This window comes from Mangifera indica, chromosome 10 (genome assembly GCF_011075055.1).
Source record: "Mangifera indica cultivar Alphonso chromosome 10, CATAS_Mindica_2.1, whole genome shotgun sequence".
NCBI lineage: Eukaryota > Viridiplantae > Streptophyta > Magnoliopsida > Sapindales > Anacardiaceae > Mangifera > Mangifera indica.
Genome location: NC_058146.1, coordinates 2,484,359 through 2,498,811, shown reverse-complemented (window position 1 = coordinate 2,498,811; position 14,453 = coordinate 2,484,359). Strand labels below are relative to the sequence as shown.

Sequence of the window (14,453 nt, the reverse complement as noted above, 5' to 3'; positions counted from 1 at the left end):
GTTGCTCTAGATAGGGCAGCCGCAATGTAGCTGCTGCTTGGCCATTTGGGCCTCCAAAAGGCGAGTGGACGAAGAGAATGAAAGAAAAGCAAGGAAGAGATAGAGAAGAAAGGGAAGAAAATAGAAAAAGGAAAGAAGGAGAAAAAGATGTAAGGAGGAAAAAGAGAGAAGGAGAAGGAAAAAGAAAAGAGATGGAGGGAGAAAAAGGAGAAAAAGGGGAAAAACTGGTCCCACCATTTTTTGATTTTTAATTTTTCAGAAATTAAAATGAATTTTATAGGACTCACCTTTTTCTGGGGAAACAACCACAGTGCATATCGCTGCCAATGTTTAGATTGATATCTATATATGATTAAATATTTTTTATTATTAATTTAAAATCATGATTAAATGATATTTTATTATTATTTTAAAATAAGCTAATGACAAATTATTTGTCCACTTAGTACCAAATAACTTTTTAGATTTTTTTTTTCATTAGCCTCATGCAAACACAAGACACAACTAGACATGTTCAACAGACCAGACAGACCAAACTGTGAAATTGCAGACTGTGTCAGACCCGCGGACTATGCGGGATAATCATGAAGCAGAGTAGATGATGCTACCTAACAGAATGCACATGCTGAGACAGGAACAGGGCCACTAATGCACGCACAAAGACAGAAACTTAAGCAATCAAGGAGGTGAGGTGACCTAGCCATGTACAAAGTCACAGTTAGAATTCTTCTGAATCCAATTGCTGGTGAAGCACAAACCAACATTGTAGGCCAGCCACACCCAACCCACCTCATCAAATTACTACTGTTACCCTCCTGCTAACTGTGACCAATAGCTTTGCTTGCTACTGCAGTTTTCTATAACAAACCGTTTGATGTAACCACAACAATCTGAAAGTTAAACAAATTTACTTACATCATCAGGTTTGGTGCTAACTGAATTCTTAAGGTTTTCCTTATCTTCCTCTTGCTTAGGAAATAATGTATGTATCATCAGCAAGCAAGAAAGCAGAATGATAAACTTTCACATACTGAAATTGAAGTGCATATTTACAAGGCTTGTTCTGATGTAAAATGCCGCCATTCATCAACAAAAGGTAACAGAAAATTGGCTAAGGAAAGAAAGTAATTAAAACAATATACGCACATCAAAGGTGTGTGAGAAAATTATTCTACCGTCCCTCCTCCGCCTGACAAGGATCATCTCCATCTTTGCCTCTCAACATCACCACCTCCGGTGCGCTTGGCTGGCTGTACAACTTTGTCCAGCACAGGTTCGTGCAACAGATTAGGATCTTTCTCTGGTTTAGAATCTTTCTCGCGTGGGAATCTGTGTTCCTGCAGAACACAAAAGGAAATGACCATTGAAATTGACATGTTCATTAGTATGAATAAGACTGAGACATTAGATTATGATAACATGACTTACAGAACGAAAAGGAAAGTCATCTCCCTCGAGCATATGAACAATTTGTCCCATCTTTGGTCGCTTATGCACATCCAAATCTATACAACGGAGACAAACAAGCAATGCCTTTTTCAGAACTCTTGCAGATGGCTGAACTTCTATTAGAGGATCCACAAGCTCTTCTCCACGGCGGCTTGCTACCATTCCTTTGAACCAGTCAATCAAGTTCATCTAAAATCAAAACATCGACAATAAACAGAATTATAACTGGGACCCAGTGTTTGATAAAGATGAAGAACTGCAAATTGTTAATGTACTGTACCTCCCCAGGTGGTCTTGAATAATCGATTGGGCTCCTTCCTGTAATCATTTCCATGAGTAAAACTCCAAAGCTATACACATCACTCCCCTCATTTAGCATGCCAGTGCTTGCATACTCTGGAGAGACATATCTGCAGCCAAATGACGGTGACTGATATAATGCTAAAGAAATGACTTTTGCGTAATCCTCTTAAGAAAATTGATTTTAAGGATCCAAGAAAGAACGAACCCAAATGTTCCCATTACTCGTGTAGTAACATAGCTAGCCCCAGATCCCAAGAGCTTGGCTAATCCAAAATCTGATACTTTTGGGTTCCAGCTCTTATCTAGAAGAATGTTACTAGATTTCACATCACGGTGAACAACTTTTGGCTCTAAACCTTCGTGCAAATAGGCAAGCCTGTAAGAATAACAACCATATGGGTTTATCAGTAATAAGGATGTCAAGTTCTAAGAGAAAATATTAAACACAAACTATGCAGAAGATTAGAACATAAAGAGACCTTTTTACTTACACAAGAAGCACGGTAAGTAATTATCACAAACAGTCAAATGCTAAACTGAATAGCTTCACAATGTGCATGCTATTTTACAAGCCAATGGCAGTTTATCAGAATTAAAACATTCTCCCCTTTGTTCCGAGGAGTCAGCAGCCGTGACCAAGAAGTGTACATTTCTGAACAAAAAGTAGAACTAGAAACAACTTACCCTTTTGCTGTCCCAATGGCGATCTTCATTCGAATATCCCATGTGAGAGGGCTAACGGAGCCGACATCACCATGCAGCCATTGCTCCAAATTGCCATTGTTGATATATTCATATACAAGCATCCTACAGAACCAGAATTTTCCACAGACAAATTTAAATGGGAGTTGAAAATTTTTCCTTTCTATTTACATTTAGATGAACAAAAATGCCTAGGAAAATATACCTTTGAGTCCCTTCTGCACAATATCCAATTAAACACACCAAGTTCTTATGCCTAACTTTTCCAATGGCTTCAACTTCCACCTTGAACTCCTTCTCTGCCTGCCCTCTACAAACAGAAAAATATACCACAATATAAATTGGCTTTCCGGTTAAGATTCTGCAGTGTAACTTGCCTAAAACATGATAGATTTGGTGGGAATTTTTTCTTTTCCAATTGCAATAAATAAATCATTTTTATTTCAAAAAATAAAGTTAAAGACAGTTCTTCAATTACACCGACACATCACACTTAAATGTCAAAACATGTTCCTGAATCATAAAGCTCGAAAAAACATGTTTAAAAACAAGACACAATCTAATTTTTTTAATTCTGTAACTTGCCGCATAACTCGGATCTGACATGCAAAAATTCATTAATTAAAAAAGATTTCCACTACTGTTATTTTGACCAAAGATGCTTCAATGATAATAAAATTTTTTTTTAAAAAGTCAAAAAATTCTAGTGTAGAGGTAATTAATGATTTTTAACACCAGAAATTTTTCTCGGAAACAAATTTTCCTTGGAAACAAACAGAATTAATTGAACGTACTTGTTGTTAAGAAGATTCTTCACAGCTACCACAGACCCGTCTTGTAAAACACCTCTGTAGACAATTCCATAGCCACCTTCACCGATCACATTCTCCTCCGCGAATCCACGTGTCGCAATCTCCAGTTCCCGGAAGGTATACCACCGGCCCCAACCAATGTCCACCGACGCGTCACTTGTCTTAGCTGACACGTCATCGCTGTCTTCTTCTTCTTCTTCTTCACTTATATTCTTCTTATTCGTCCCCACTCCAACGGCAACAACAATCTCACCCTCTTTTCCAACTTTACCCTCTTGTTTAAGACCCAGATCTTTGATCTCCACGATCTCTTTGGACACCAATGGGATTGAACCTGAGCTGTGTTTGACTCTCATTTTTTGCTTTCTCGAGTTCTTGGCGAAGCAAAACCATAAACAGATTAATAAAGAAAGTAAAGCCGTGCATGTTAAGAGAATTACAATAAGAACATAGAGTTTGAGGCTGAGAATGGATGTTTTTGAGCTCAATTTGTCTTGGAAGGAGGCGATGTCGCCGGATACTGACATTGTTTCCGGCCAGGTGAAATTTTCTGAGGATTTTAGTAATCAGATTGCATTTGATTGATGGAAAATTTAGACATGACTTTGAAGCGCGGAGACAAAAGGGGGAGAAATGGAGAGCTTTGATGCTTTAAGAAAGAAGAGACACACAGTAAAAAGCTCCAACGTCTCAACGGACACAAAGCAAAAGGCAAAAGAGAGAAGTGGACGAATGAAGTGTCGAGTCCGTAACTCTTTGGGTTGGCTTTTGGATCTAATTACGGAAATGCCGCTACTTAATGTATTATTAATTAAGCATTTGTTTACCAAATGCAGCAGTCTTTTTCACATTCAAAGCTTCTTTGTAATTACAACAAGAGTGAATTGCATGAGCCCCCCCAAGGTTTGACTTAAGACCGTTTTTCACCTCTATATGGCATAAATAACACTTATCTACCCAAAATAAAACTCTATCAATAGAAAACTAGTATTATAAAATAAAATTATTACTTTATTTTTTAAAATTTTAATATAATCTTCAATTAACAAAAATTAAAAATAAATCTTTTAAATAATAAAATTATATAAAAACTACTTATTTATTTTTCTTTTTACTTTTATCATCTCCTTTCTCCCTTTCTATTGATAAGGTTATTAATGATGTATAATAATATATTTGAAACAAATTATAATTTTTAAAATATTAAGAGTGTTGTGAAATTTTATGGAGATTTTGGAAATTCAAAAAAGTTTAGGGTGTTTTTAATTTTTTTTTTAAATTTTAATATACCCCTAAATAATTTTAAAAGTGACAATTACACTTGCAAATAATTGAATCAAATGCAACTAATTAGGGCTATAAAGTTATATTATAAACTATTAGATTTATAATAGTATCTTGAAAATATATAGGTTTGAAAAAATTTTAAAAATAATTTACGAGTTTTTTAACCTTTTAAAGGTCAAATATTATTATTTAAGAATTAATGAATGATAAAATTATTATTTTATTTTTATATGGTTTGTTTTTTTTTTATTTTTAGGTGAAAAAGTGTTATTTATACTAATTTGGGTAAAAAAATGTTTTTAGGGCAAACCTTGGGTGGAAAAAATTATTTACTCATTATAAAATTGGATGGGGGTTGGTTTGCAAAGATGACAAGTTTCAACAACCGAAATTTTTATGAGCCCTTACTTAACCAATAATCAATCCACAAACAAGAATAACCTCAATAGTCAAAACCGGTCAATTTGTCTTGTGTTTGAACGTGATTGTCTAATGTAACTTTCTACCTAATTAATTTACAGTTAAGTCAAATTTGATTATTACCATAGTAATATTATACTCATTTTCACTTCTCACTTGCGTATTTTTTTACCAATTTAATTTAATTTTTAGTGGGTAAAAATTTCCCAACTCAGAAACTGATAATTATTGCTCGTCTATCCATTAATACAAGACTTTAATATGTAATTAATGTCTAAATCAGCCATCATGTTAAATGATAATAAGTGAAGATAGTTTATATGACTTTATTCAACTACCTAGTAACTTTATTGGAGCAAGTAGAGGTGTCAAGTGGCCAGCCCAATCCGAAGCATGGGGAAAATAGCTTGGCTTGATCGGAAAGTATTCGGTTTGTTATTGTACCAAGTCTGGTTAGACCCATGGTTGTTTTTAGCCAAGGTCTATGAGACGACCTACTATTGTAGAGTCCGATGCAACCTCTTTTATATATATATATATATATATATATATATATATATATATATATATATATATATATATATATATATATATAAAATAACGGTTCATGGATTTCATACTTCTCGTATTTAAGCCCACTTGGAAAGCTTATTATTGTGTAAATTTTAGGTTTAGTAAACTATATCAAAATTGATCCGATTCAGTCTATTGCCACCTTTAAGAGCACAATTCATAATAATGATAATAATAATATCCTGTGACAAATTATTATCACCCATCCAAAGATTGATAAATTGAGAAATTTTTATCCAAAAAGGCAGTATTTTATTCATCTATTAAATTTATTTAAAAATTTTAATATACATTTATAAAACTATTAAAAAAATTATCTAACTAAATAACATTATACTCTAAAAATTTTGTTAAATAATTTTTATATCTTTAATTTATATTAATTTTAATTAAAAATGCTTGTACAAGTATTTATGGAGGTATTAATGAGATGTAATAATATGTTTTGGATAAATTATAATTTTTAAAAAAATTAGTAGTGATTATGAAGTTTTTAAGGGGTTTTTTAAATTTCAGTATGCCTTTTAGTAGTTTCAAAACTAACAAATATACCCCAAAAATGCAATAAATTAATGGCATAATGGTCATATTAAAACTGTTAACACTATAATTATATTTTTAAAATATATTTAGTGAATATAATACTTTCGAAACAAGATAAGAAAAATATTTATTTATCCCAAATAAATTTTGAAAAATAACACCTACACTAAAACTCTATATTATAATATTTGAAATAAGCAAAATAATGTAAATACTATTTGATCATTAAAATAAATTATTGACTTTAAGATGCGAATGAAAATTTAGTTTTTTAGATTTAAAAAATAAAAATATGTCATTTCATCAAACCTGAGTACGAAATAATTATGTGTCCTAATATGACAAATGGAATAACAAAATTTCTCTTATTTTTAGTACGCAAAATTATAAAAATTAGGCCAAATAACTATATCCCACCCAAGGTTTGATGTAAACCCACTTTTGACCTATTAACTATCAAAAATCTAAATATTTACCTATTTGTTAACTTTCATTTATACTATTATAGATAAAATTGTTGTTTATTAAAATATTTAAAAAACTAAAAATATATCATATTCCCTCCAAAATTTAAAAATCTAATAAAAAATTTCTTACTCAAGGTTTAAAAAATCAATATTTCCTTCTAGAGTTTTTCTAACCACTATTGTCTACGGTTGGAGATAGGGACGACGACGTTCTCCCTCTCTCTCAGTTTTTCTCTCACTCTCATTTCATTTCTTATTGTTATTGATAAAGGAAACTAGTCAACAAAGACAACGCATTATCGTATTTGTTGAGAGACGAAGAAATGTCATTATCTCTAACTTTCATTAGTCGAGGTTGATCGAAAACAGAACGAGATTGACAGAGAAGTTGGGAGAGAGAGAGAATGCTACTGTCATCTCTGATTGTCGGTAAAGTATCGGAAAAATTTTAGGGAAAAAATGTAAATTTTTTAAATTTTAGATAGAAAAAATTTATTAGTTTTTACACTTGAAAGTAAAAATATAATAAATTTTTAGTTTTTTTAAATATTTTAATAAATAATAATTATATTTTTAATAATAATAATAAAATTTAATAAACGGATAAAAATTTAAAATTTTAATAATTAATAAATAGAAAAAGGGTCTACATAAGGCCTTGGGTGGAAAATAGTCGTTTGACCAAAAACTTTATGAATTTTAACAAACGAAGAAAAATAAAGGCTGTGGACCTGGTTGTCACAATCTCAGGATGTCTCGTAATTGGCCGTGTTAATGTGAAAAGGCCATGCAAGGGCGTTTTTGTAAATTCAATTGAAGAGGGCCATGAGGTGTATTAATGATAAAGCGAAAGATTCGTGACTTTTTTTAGATTTGGGTTTCATTAAATCGAATCGAATATTTGAAAAATGAAAAGAAGCGCTACTGTATTGGCTAATCCCCATGAGGCTAATAATAAACCTTCGGCTCTTGTCAGAATTCAATTGCTTCCACAAATAGGCCCACTGACTAAGGAAAACTAAGAGAAGTGAAACCATGGGCTTATCCGCTTGCCTGCTGCTGCCTGATCTTTGAGCTCATTAACTCAAGTTAAATTATAAAAGAAATGCACATAATTATCCCCAAGGTATTATAATCTTATAATCATTTGAGTTTGCTCGCAGTTTTTTGGGAAGCACTCTTTGATAACGTCCTCGGAAACTTGATTTTGCACTGCTACAGGCTCAAACATCGAGTCATTGGCCATTCTTTGGTCCTCGACCTCAACAGGTGTGAGCTCTTGCTCATTCTCCACCATCGAAGCTCCTTCAGCTTCTTTAGCCACTTACAGATGTTTCTATTCCTCGGTTTGCCTATTAAAGCTTTTGCCAAAGAAAGAATAATCCTACTCGGGATATTGGAACCATATCTCATCAAACTTTTCAAAAGGTTGTTCTCTGGCTCTTTCTTGATTTCAAATTCTATTGCAGTCAACTCCTCCTCTCCCCCTCCCTCACCCCCACCCCCCCAGTTCAGCTTTCTTGGTTGTCCAATGTCTCATGTATCTATACTTATAAAGTCAATTCAAACATATACGTAAACCATCCTAAATCGAATACAGTAACGAGAATGATCACCAGAAATGCTAGAGGAAAGCCCAACAAGGCTTAATGTCATGTTAGGGAGACATTTACATACTATGGATGGCTATAAACTTTGTCCTCATACTTTCTGTGTATGCCTCACCTTATGAAGTCAATCATCAAGTTAGGAACCAAGATACCTTAGGATTATCGACTAAAAGTCAAGAAGCCTGTATGAAATCACTTTCCTATTATCTGTACCCAATAGTTTATGGTGTATAAAATAAAATAAAATAAAATAAAATGGGCCAAACGATTATTTTCCACCCAAGATATCTTTTAATACCAAGTTTCTATCTTTTAATTATGAAAATCTCAAATACTTATCTATAAATGATTAAAATTAACAAAACTCTAATTCCTTAAAATTTTATCTATTTTTCTTTCTAAATCCCAAAAACTAACAATTTCTCTCATAAACCAAGCTTTAAAAAATCACATTTCCCCCCTAGGGTTTAGTTTTCAAACTCTAATGCCATCTCCAACACTTCTTCGACGACATCTCCTTTCTCTTTCTTCAGCGATCGCTCTCTTACCATTTTTACCTCCTATCGGCAGTCCTAAACCCACCGTCATTGTTGGATCTCATCTTCATCTTTCCGACAAAGTTGAAATTTATTTCCAGCGTTAATTGACATCATTCAAGCTTCTAAACGAGATAAGCTTGACCGCCGGAGGGAAAGGAGGTATCGAGAGATATTTATCGTTGGTTATGACATCAGATATTTGAAAACTAAATCTTATGAGAGAACTCTCATTTTTTAAAACTTGAGTTGGAATAAAACTTTTTGTTTTTAATATTTAAGGAAGAAAAACGAAATTAAATTTTAGTTTATTTTTAATATTATAGATAAAATAATGATTTTGTTTCTAAAACCATTAATATTAACTATTCATAGGTGAGTATTTGAGATTTTAAAAATTACGGAATGAAAACTTATAATAAGAGGATATTTTGGATAGGAATAAGTCCTTTGGCCAATAATATGATATGTCCTCGTCATTGTTTCTCTATAGATCTCATTCGAAAATCGCAATTCAATCACTATGGTTGATAAAACCGCATTCAAAAAAATGTTTCCTTGATTTGATTCGGCCATGGCACTAAAATGAAAGACTGGTTGTCAATGCAACGACTAAACCTCAATCCTATGACTAAGTTTACCAATTAAATTTCACGTAGTGAGATTTGATTGATCAATTTGAAATGAAATATTTTAGACTAAACAAAATTTGGACTTTAAACAAGACTTAATAATGTTTTAATAAAAATTTTAATTTTGCTTAAACAAAAGTTATTTAAATTTAAATCTGATTATTAGTTATTAATTTATTAAAGACAAAAGTACCCTTATTTTTAATTAAAATAATAAATTATATAAAAATAAAAAAATGAATAATAATATAATATTTTAAAACTAATTTAATTAATTAACTTCTTAGTTTATAAGAAAAAAATTATTTTATATTAACGTTCACATTATTTTAAAAAGTATTTTTTTTATTTTTGACCTCTTGAAATAAAGTTCTTTTAAGGCCAAACGACTATTTCCCACCCAAGGTTTAGCGTTTTCTCAAATGTATCCCCTTTAATTATGGAAACACCAAACACCCACCCATGGCCGGTTAGATTTAACCAAACCCTAACGCCTAAAAATTTTATCTCCTTTTGCCCCCCTAAACTTTAAAAGCTAAAATTTTCCCCCAGCCTAAGTTTTAAAAAATCGCAATTTCACCCTAGGGTTTGGTTTTGAAATCTTCGACGACCGTTCCGGCTCCATTGCCGACGGTTTCTCCCTCCCGAAGCAGCCTCTCCTTCCGGCGAATACTTTCCTCCCATTTGGAGGCTCGATCGGCGTCTGAAACGGGAAGAGGGACGAAGAACTTCGTCGGGGAAGACGAAGTTCTTCGTCTCCCCAGACGAAGACGAAGCCGTCGTCTTCGTCATCGTCTTCCCAATGGGAGGACGATCGTCTTCCCAGACGAAGACGACGACTTCGTCTTCGTCTGGGGAGACGAAGAACTTCGTCTTCCTCGACGAAGTTCTTCGTCCCTCTTCCCGTTTCCGACGCTGATCGAGCCTCCAAATAGGAGGAAAGCATTCGCCGGAAGGAGAGGCTGCTTCGGGAGGGAGAGACCGTCGGCAACGGAGCTGGAACGGTCGTCGGAGATTTCAAAACCAAACCCTAGGGTGAAACTGCGATTTTTTAAAACTTAGGCTGAGAAAAAATTTTAGTTTTTAAAGTTTAGGGGGACAAAATTAGATTCTATTTTAGTTTATTTTTAATATTATAACAAAACTGACAATTTTACCCCTACCACCGTTAGGGTTTTGTTAAATCTAACTGGCTATGGGTGAGTGTTTAGTGTTTCCATAGTTAAAGGGGGGACATTTGAGAAAACGCTAAACCTTGGGTGGGAAATAGTCGTTTGGCCTTCTTTTATTTACTCAAAATTTGTATGTCACAAAATTGTACTACCTTCTTCCTCGATCACTTCACCTGCCAAAATCGATTAATCCTAGAAAATGACAAACAATAAAAAACGACAACGCGTGCCTCACCACCCTACCTCCACGCTTTACTCGGCTGACACTAGCCGCTCTGAATCCTCTCTGAAACTCTGCCGCCTCACATCCAATTCCTCCTTCAACGACAACTCGACCGCCGACGTCATCCTCCGTCTGTACGTGGATTCATCTTCCCCTTTCGTCTGGGATTCCACCGCCGAAGACGAGGTCCAGATCTACCTCCACTCCGACCTCCTCCACCGCTCAAAATACTTCGCCGCTCTTCTCTCCGATCGTTGGCAAAATCCGGTCTCTAACATCAATGGCATCAACTCCGATAACGATAAGAAATTCATCCGTCTCAATTTCGACGTGTCAAGTCCTACGCCGAGCTCAATCTCCGATCACATGACAGTCTTGCAGCTTCTTTACACAGACGATTTCTCTTCAGTTATAAATTCTGTCACCGTAGCTCTCGATTTGCTCCCCGTCGCTTTAAAATTACTCTTCGAAGATTGTGTTAAAGCGTGCGTAAAATTTATCGAAGCAGTACCGTGGACTGAAGAGGAAGAAAAGAGAGTTATAGAAATAATTCCTTTAATACGTGAAGAACAATCTAGAGAGCTCTTATCTAGGCTTTATGCACCCGATGATTCGTGCGAAGAGATGCTTAACGGACTAATTATGTCAGCAATTCACAACCATCCGAACACAGCCTCCGTGAAGGCGTTTGTGGCGAAGCTACTGAGAGAGTTCGCATCGAGGGAGTCAGCCAGGCGTGTGTTGGAGAGGGCGTTTGAGGAGAGTTTGAAGGTGGTGAAAGAGAGTTTGGAGGAGTATTCGAGTCCGGATTTTAGAGGGGATACGTGTGAGACGGAGGCAATACAGAGATTGAATTTGCATACGGCGATGACGAATGGGCGGCATTTGGTGTGGTTGGTGGAGAGGATGATTGAGTTGAGAGTGGCGGATAGTGCGGTGAAAGAGTGGATCGAGCAGGCGGAGTTCACGGTGAATTTGCAGCGCACGTTTCGGGATGATGCGTGGAGGAACATTGTGCCTGGTTTGCCATCTGTTGTGATGAGATGTACTTGTAAGCTTGCCAATGGGGTCGCTGGGGGCACTATTTTGGCTACTAGACAGGTATGGATTTGAGACTTTTGCAGTGTTTTATTTTATATATCGTGAGACTTAATCAAACATTTGTTTGGTAGTTAGTAATATAGCTTTATATCTATTGTTTTTGGTGATGTATCTTTGTATGCCTGCTTTATATCGTTAATTTTGTGCTTGGTTAATGGAATTTACACTGAAAATGTTTCCAATTTGATTTTGGCTATAATGGTAGGCCCTATCGGTTAAAATTTGAATTTGCAAATGCTACCGTCAGATATTATTACTGAGATTCAGTCTTATTTCTTAAAGAAATTTCCCTGTTTGTAAGTTTTAGTGGTTGCTTCATTTTTGATGATCTATCCATGATTATCTGTTAGATTCAAAATTATTAAGGCGGGGTTTATCTGTTGGTTTATGAAATTGGAAGTCCTCCTGGAGGAGAATGTTAATTTTACATGAAATTATTGGTCTCTGTTTCTTTGTCTCCCCAGTTTCAATCATTTTCTTTGCTATTACTAGTTCTTGGGAAAGGGCTTGAGTTGAATTCACTTAATCTAAGGTAATGGCCATGCATAATTATACTACTTACATGGATGCTTGTTTGAAGATTATTGGTGGCGGATGTTGAGACAATTTTTTTTTTTCTTTTTTTGTGGGAAGAAAATGTCACCTTCTTTTACTTGTGCAGCGTAAGTGCAAGGTCTTGCTTTCCTTGATGATATATTTACCATTTTTAAACTTGGATGGACTATTTGATCATCATTGTGGGAGGAGTTTCTTGTTGCTCCTCTGGAGTGTTGTGCTCTGTGGTTTAGGTTGGATGATTGGCATATCAATTCTTCATCTATCATTAGATGTGACATTTACATTTAAAATGCTATTCATCATAATAGGGGTTTATATGCTTAACTTATACAAAACAAATTTATTCAGTAAAAGAGTAGTTTACATGGCCATTATGTGTGCTTGATGGTCTTTTGAACTAGTTTTAATGAGGAAAAGGTTATGAGAAAATGAAGGACAGGAGAATTTTGTAGCACATTGCAAAAAATATCAGAAAGATTGGACAAGGTTTTTAGGAAGCTATTCAACCACATAAACTTTGGAAAAACTTACCAAATAAACTCATATTTACTTTCACAAGCCAAGCCATCATTTTAAGTTTCTCATAAGAACCATAAGTATTAATTGGAAAATTGTTTGGGACATCCCTGATTTTATTATTGGAAGTTTTTCTCATGGCCGCTGAGGTTTAACGAAGTTCTGACCTCACTTGCTGTCCTTGTTATTATGAAAAATCTGTGTAAACCATCTCCCATTAAATTGTTTTGTACGAGGAAGAAATGAACTAAGAAACTTTTTTATTTAATGTTCCAGGTTAGGATGAAGCTTGTAAAAGATTGGCTTCCTGTTCTAATTGTTTGCAAAGACAATGTCTCACCTTTGGTGCCCAGTCAGAAAGCACTCTACCTGGACCTTGAAGAGACATTCCTTAGAATCATTTCCACGCTACCTATGTCAGATGCGCAAGAGTTGTTGCAACAGTGCCTTAGTTTCTCCACCAAAAATCTGGAAGATTGTCCTCACTTAATTAGGGCATTTAATACCTGGTTCCGCCGAGCAACTCAGCCCTCACTAACAGGTGACCATTGTTAGAATTTAGAATTACATGCATTGCTTCCGCAGCCTTTGTTTTATAGGCATAGACTTCACTGTCTTATATTGTGCACAAACAATGGAATGTGACTGTGTAGAATAATAAGGATCTTTCCATTTTTGGAACGGAAGCAAATCTAAATGCTTCTGATAATGTTCCTTTGTAAAGCTGTTTGCACCATGGCACAAACCCAACCAAATTGTTGAAGAGAAAGGCATTAATCTGGGTGTAACTAGGCCTACTGGCTTTCAATCTGTGCATATACTGTTTATACAGAACAATTGTAAACTGTCCATGTTAAGGGAGGGTCGGATAATTATGATAGCACGAACTATCTTTATTCAGTGGGCTTAGATCATCACTTCATCTAAGACAAATAGTACTTTTCAAGCTGTCTCCCTTCACTGAACTCAAAATGTTAGCTCTTGGAAATGCGTCAAGACTGTAATTTCAGGGTTATAATGAAGATGGTTAAAGATAAATGGGTGATTGAGGTTGTGTGTCTTAGACCTAGCAAACAGGTGAGTGGGCCGGGTGAAAACGAATAAAATGAGTACAGATGAAAAATAGGTTAATCTACATGATAAATGATTTTTAAAATCTTTATCTAGTTTTATAGTCATAGGTCGACCCATTGGTTATTCACTTATATTAATTTTTTTATTTTATTATTTTAATATATTTGTATTATAATTTTTAATATTTTTCTTTTCAAATATTCTATAAAAAGAATAAGTATTTTGTAGATGAACGGAAATTTATTTTAAATTATAAAAATATTTTTTTATAGATTTGAATAATTTTAATATCGCATATGGAATAAATATTTATAAGAAGATGTTTATTGTTTAAATTTTTTAAAAATTTTCAATTTTCAAGTAAATTTAAGTTTATTTTATCACAAGAAAAGAAGAAAATGTGTGAAAATATGAGAAGAGAAAACATTTTGGAGGCCACCTAAAGCAGTTCCATGTATAGGCTCAAAGCTACCCT

General features: G+C 34.3%; 2 protein-coding genes across 2 annotated transcripts; one reads left to right on the top strand and one right to left on the bottom strand.

Moving 5' to 3' along the window:
- Nucleotides 1-1,013: 1,013 nt before the first annotated feature.
- LOC123227012 (probable receptor-like serine/threonine-protein kinase At4g34500) lies at nt 1,014-3,972 on the bottom strand. Its single transcript, XM_044651615.1, has 7 exons — nt 3,249-3,972; nt 2,660-2,764; nt 2,437-2,559; nt 1,958-2,128; nt 1,730-1,859; nt 1,429-1,638; nt 1,014-1,337 (listed from the first exon to the last, which is right to left on the bottom strand). Exons 1-7 carry the CDS (start codon nt 3,791-3,793, stop codon nt 1,200-1,202), a joined length of 1,422 nt encoding a protein of 473 aa, XP_044507550.1. The 5' UTR covers nt 3,794-3,972; the 3' UTR covers nt 1,014-1,199.
- Nucleotides 3,973-10,640: 6,668 nt separating this feature from the next.
- Nucleotides 10,641-13,692, top strand: LOC123228335 (BTB/POZ domain-containing protein At3g05675-like). Its single transcript, XM_044653691.1, has 2 exons — nt 10,641-11,830; nt 13,181-13,692. Exons 1-2 carry the CDS (start codon nt 10,706-10,708, stop codon nt 13,457-13,459), a joined length of 1,404 nt encoding a protein of 467 aa, XP_044509626.1. The 5' UTR covers nt 10,641-10,705; the 3' UTR covers nt 13,460-13,692.
- Nucleotides 13,693-14,453: the final 761 nt, after the last annotated feature.

Excerpts from the sequence above, each read along its gene's own strand:
- LOC123228335 (XM_044653691.1), top strand. The coding sequence starts at position 10,706 with ATGACAAACAATAAAAAACGACAACGCGTGCCTCACCACCCTACCTCC. Across the intron at positions 11,831-13,180 it reads CTATTTTGGCTACTAGACAG|GTTAGGATGAAGCTTGTAAA; the intron begins GTATGGATTTGA and ends TTAATGTTCCAG.
- LOC123227012 (XM_044651615.1), bottom strand. The coding sequence starts at position 3,793 with ATGTCAGTATCCGGCGACATCGCCTCCTTCCAAGACAAATTGAGCTCA. Across the intron at positions 2,129-2,436 it reads GCCATTGGGACAGCAAAAGG|GCTTGCCTATTTGCACGAAG; the intron begins GTAAGTTGTTTC and ends TTATTCTTACAG. Across the intron at positions 1,639-1,729 it reads ATTCAAGACCACCTGGGGAG|ATGAACTTGATTGACTGGTT; the intron begins GTACAGTACATT and ends TTTTGATTTTAG.